Source organism: Pezoporus occidentalis, unplaced genomic scaffold (assembly GCF_034315485.1).
Source record: "Pezoporus occidentalis ecotype Australia unplaced genomic scaffold, CSIRO_AGI_Poc_V1 ctg44, whole genome shotgun sequence".
In the NCBI taxonomy this organism is placed as follows: domain Eukaryota; kingdom Metazoa; phylum Chordata; class Aves; order Psittaciformes; family Psittacidae; genus Pezoporus; species Pezoporus occidentalis.
In genome coordinates this window covers 179,905-184,155 of record NW_026915769.1, presented here as the reverse complement: position 1 = coordinate 184,155, position 4,251 = coordinate 179,905, and the positions used below count along the sequence as shown (strand labels likewise).

The 4,251-nt window shown below is 44.8% G+C and overlaps 2 protein-coding genes across 8 annotated transcripts in view; one reads left to right on the top strand and one right to left on the bottom strand.

The window, feature by feature from the left end:
• Positions 1-317: 317 nt before the first annotated feature.
• ETFRF1 (electron transfer flavoprotein regulatory factor 1) lies at positions 318-1,423 on the bottom strand. Its single transcript, XM_062634784.1, has 3 exons — positions 1,385-1,423; positions 709-798; positions 318-619 (listed from the first exon to the last, which is right to left on the bottom strand). Exons 2-3 carry the CDS (start codon positions 748-750, stop codon positions 404-406), a joined length of 258 nt encoding a protein of 85 aa, XP_062490768.1. The 5' UTR covers positions 751-798; positions 1,385-1,423; the 3' UTR covers positions 318-403.
• Positions 1,424-1,506: 83 nt separating this feature from the next.
• The window catches only part of DNAI7 (dynein axonemal intermediate chain 7), a 33,854-nt gene continuing 31,109 nt past the window's right edge, over positions 1,507-4,251 (top strand). For 5 of the 7 annotated variants that reach the window (XM_062634799.1, XM_062634798.1, XM_062634795.1 and 2 more), the window contains exons 1-2: positions 1,507-1,554; positions 2,720-2,740. In XM_062634799.1, the coding sequence (XP_062490783.1) occupies positions 1,552-1,554; positions 2,720-2,740 (24 nt within the window). In that variant the 5' untranslated portion in view covers positions 1,507-1,551. Of the gene's footprint in view, positions 1,555-2,719; positions 2,741-3,178; positions 3,577-4,251 lie in introns of those variants that run through there. The other 2 variants (XM_062634793.1, XM_062634796.1) reach the window with 2 other exon arrangements.

Sequence of the window (4,251 nt, the reverse complement as noted above, 5' to 3'; positions counted from 1 at the left end):
ATTAGCTGTGGAACAAACATCCACGGTCAAACTTCTGTCCCAGGAGGGGAAAGGATAAAGTTCTGTATTGCTGCTACAGCAATTACGCAGTGCCAGGAATCAGCAGTAGCAGGAACTGTCTTCAGGATCAAAGTGCTTAAACCACTCCTGTCCAAATTCACCCCCTTGCTGACTCCACAGTCTTCTGCCCAGCACAGTGGGCGAGCGCCTCTGCCAGCGTGACCCTCACACAGGAGGCAGATGTAGTTGAAAATCTTTAAAGACGCTACTTAAAGGGAAGCAAAGGCCTAATTTGTATTTCACATCGGTCAGAAGGATTAATGTTTCATTTGGTTTTAGGTTACAGCTTTTATTGTTCATTTTTTAAGGCTCTGTATCATTACATGGAAGTCATTAGCACCAGTTACTGATCGTCATCACTGTAGTAGCGCTGTTTCAGAGCTCTGTATTTTCTGAGGAAGTACAAAGCTTCCAGCTCTTTTATAACAAATTCTCCTCGTGCAATCAGCTGCTTGATCTTCTCTGGATCTTTCTCATCTTTATTTTTTAGAAAAGCTGCTTTCAAACGCTTTCTGAAGTAGTCTGCTCCTTTGGGATACTCCCTTCCGAGGTACAGCAGCTTGAGGGAACAAAAAAGAAAGATTTTATTGGGCAGTGAAAGGGGTTTGTCTGGTTAAGGAAGGTGCTCGTGGTGTTTAAGACACTTACGTTTTTGTATAGATTTCTCACTTCACTTCTTAAATTGGCCATTCTCACATTTCACTGACCTCTTAGTTGCGTCTGACTGGGGCTTTTAACCTGAAGAATAATCAGTTTGACATTAGCCTTGCAGGTAGCAAGCACGTCCCAGCCTCCTGCTCCACGGGCACAGCACGGGCTCTAACCATGCTCCGTCATCCAGCTGAGCCCCCTTTGCTCAAACGCTGATACTTTCTGGTTCTCTCTCTTTCTTCTGCTTTTGGTTAATTTTTGTTTCTTTCAGCTTCTCCCCCCCTTTCTGCCTGCCCTCCTCTCAAACAGAAAACAACAAAATTCCAACAGCTTTCAGCTGCAGTCACACTTATCTGTGCTGCTTGTCTCCTGCTCGCTTACGGGCTTTCTACCTAGCTGGCAGCTTCTTTATCTGCGATCTGCTAAAGCAATACTCACAGCTGTACATATACATACAGGGAGATATATATATGTATAAATTAGGAATTCCGACGCGTCAGAAACGCAATAAACCCCTTTTTATTTCTGTAAACAGCAGCACGCGGAACGCAGCGTGGGTTCCGCGGGGGCCCATGCCCATGCCCGTGACCCTGCCCTGTGCTCCCCCCGGACACACACAGACACGGAGAAAGCGCCCTGGCCCGCAGGCACGACGAGAAGGTCAGCGCCTCACCCGCTTCACGCCGCGGCCTCAGCCCCGCCAGCGCCGCTTTACGGCAAAGCCGTAACGGAGGGAGGCACAGCCCTTCTCCCGGTGGTGGGAGGAAGGACGCACGCCATTGGGAATCACGTGGGAGGCGGGGCTGGTCGCCTAGGCAACGCGGCGGTAACGGCGGCGCTATGGTGAGAGAGGTCTGAGGTGTGGGTCTCAGCGCTTGTCCCTTGTCCGTGTCCCAGGGCCCCTGTCTCAGAGGGTCGGGGGTGCTGCCGCCAGGCCCCGGGGACAGAGCTGCCGGCGCTGGCCGTGACAAAGCGGTGTGCTGGGGAAGGCCGCGGAGCTGCACCTGCTCCTTCAGCTGCTGCTGTGGGCAGTAGCAGGCTCTGCCCGTGCGGTGGGCCCGGGGCGTGCCGGTGCCGGTGCAGCCACAGGGCTCTGGGCTCCTGTGGGTGAAGAGGGAAGGACGGTAACTGGTACCTTGAGGCACTGGTTAGGTCGGGGAGTGGGTAAGGGTGGACGGAGGTGTGCCATGTTGGCTGCTGAAGTACCGCTATATGGAAAAAGAAAGATTTTAACACTGAAAACGAATCACGTGAAGGGCATGTTAACTTTCCTGCAACCTTCTTTGTGCTGTGGTTTGATGCTGTGGCTGCTTAGTGTGAAGCGCGGCCCGGAGGCAACCTACACCTTAGTGATCAGAATCGCTCTACACTAACAAACTTCAAGTTTCTTTTCTCCACCCCACAGGGAGTGGATTCATGTGAGTAATGAATCACACCGAGGTTGTGTAATATTACATGGCAATGCACAGAAAGTGTAATTAGTAAATCAAGTAAGAGATTGACTTGGGTGTTTGGGTTTCTAGGGTCTGTCATTTCCTGTTGTCATTTGGAGAAGTCCCCTAATTACATTTTTTCAAATGCAGTTTTCCTATGAATGACAAAAACCTCAGTGGGTTTCTGTGGCCTTCTAGGTCATTGCATGATGTAATATAGCGTTACTAGGAATAGCACATGGTATAAATTGATGAGTTCAGAAAACACTGAAAACTCTTTTTTTGACTGAATTATGTCTTGGGCTATATTATATGTTTGATATACATTTATTATTTTTTTTTAATCAGTGGGAACAAGTAGATACACTTCTATAACTATAAATGTGACCTATGCTGGTAAATTATGAGTCATGTGTTAGTGATTAATTTTCTGCAATATTGAAATTATTGTCATTACAGTTTTTCAGTAGTTCATCTAATTTTACAGAACAGTTGTATTTGCTTATTATTCCTTTGTACTCGATACCGTGTTCTCTGATATTCACTTTTTTTTTTTTCTCCCCTGATCTTCTTAGGCTCCAAAAAAGAAAACAAAGGTAAGTAGTCAGAAATGCCCTCTAGCTCACATACAGCATTTTGACCCTAGCAGTGTTCATTTAGAGAGTGTGCCAGCACAATCCTGTTATTTTGGAAATTATATGAGTAAAATGACAAAGCACTTCATGCTAAAATCAAAGTATGCACCAGTTACTTCTGGCCTTAATGTCTACAAAACAGTATTTTTCAGAGGATCTGCCATAATAAAGGTGTTGTGATACCTTGATATTATGCAAATGTACTTTTTAAAAAGAAAAAAATATATTTTTTTGTTTACTTTTATTTTTTAATCTGTATTTCTTCTGAGCCTGTTGCTCAGGCTCAGTCTGGAGCATCTCTCTTATAAGTGGAGACTGTGGAAACTGGACCTGTTTAGCCTAGAGAAGAGCAGACTGAGAGGCGCTTTCATTAATGCAGATCAGTATCTCAAAGGTGGATGCCAGGAGGATGGTGCCATGCTCTTTTCAGTGGTGCCCAGCAATAGAACAAAGGGCAATGGCCATAAACTGAAACACAAGTTTCACATCAACATGGGGAAGAAATTCCTTAAGCTGAGGGTGGCAGAGCACTGAACAGGCTGCCCAGGGAGTTGTGGAATCTCCCTCTCTGGAGACATTCAAAACCTGCCTGGACACTTTCCTGTGCAACCTGCTCTTGATGGCCCTACATTGGCAGGGAGTTGGACTGGAAGATCTCCAGAGGTCACTTCCAACCCTAATGATCCTGTGATTCTGTGAAATTTGGAAGAGGAACAGGCATCTCCAGGACACTAAGGATATGTGCCTCTTGCTAGGAGGCTGAGTACTGTTTCTGCAAACCTACCAGAGAAGAGGTGGTGAGCGCAGCCTCTTGAGTGTTTTGCTTGGCAGCTGCTGCCCAGGCAAAGAGCCAGTGTCCTGGCTTTGTGCCACAGACTGAACACAGAACATGATAGGCAAGGAGGACAACAGACAGAACTCCACAGGAAACTGTACTGCATAAATTCATGATGTCAATTATTGTTAATTTGGTAATAACAAAATTATCCACCCCCTCCCCCAAAATAGATCCTGTTCAAATGTAGCCCTTTAGAACTGTGCATCTCACTTTTGTTAGCCCTATGTAAAATTATAAGAATGTGAAAAGAAGCTGACTAAAAAGTGATTATGAGCAATTGAAACAAACAGGTTTTCCATTTACACTGAAAAAAAAGTAATACAAAATTATTATTTTGAACTGGAACTGATTGTTCCCTGAAATATTAATGAGTAGAATTGTAGGGTTTACTGACTTTCTTCTAGGAGAATTTTGCAAATAAATGCTTTGGTAACAAAAGTGCTGAGATGTGCGCTAACTCTGGTGAGTGTGCATTTGTGGTTGGCACTAACTTTTCACCATTGTTTTTGTTCAAGCTTTGAATTCAAAATTACATTTGAATACATTTCATTCGAATACCCTTGTATTCGAAATTACATTTACATATATATTTATTGCCATGCAAAGTTAAGTGAATAACTTTTGTTAGATCTGA

Excerpts from the sequence above, each read along its gene's own strand:
- ETFRF1 (XM_062634784.1), bottom strand. The coding sequence starts at position 750 with ATGGCCAATTTAAGAAGTGAAGTGAGAAATCTATACAAAAAC. Across the intron at positions 620-708 it reads TGAGAAATCTATACAAAAAC|CTGCTGTACCTCGGAAGGGA; the intron begins GTAAGTGTCTTA and ends TGTTCCCTCAAG.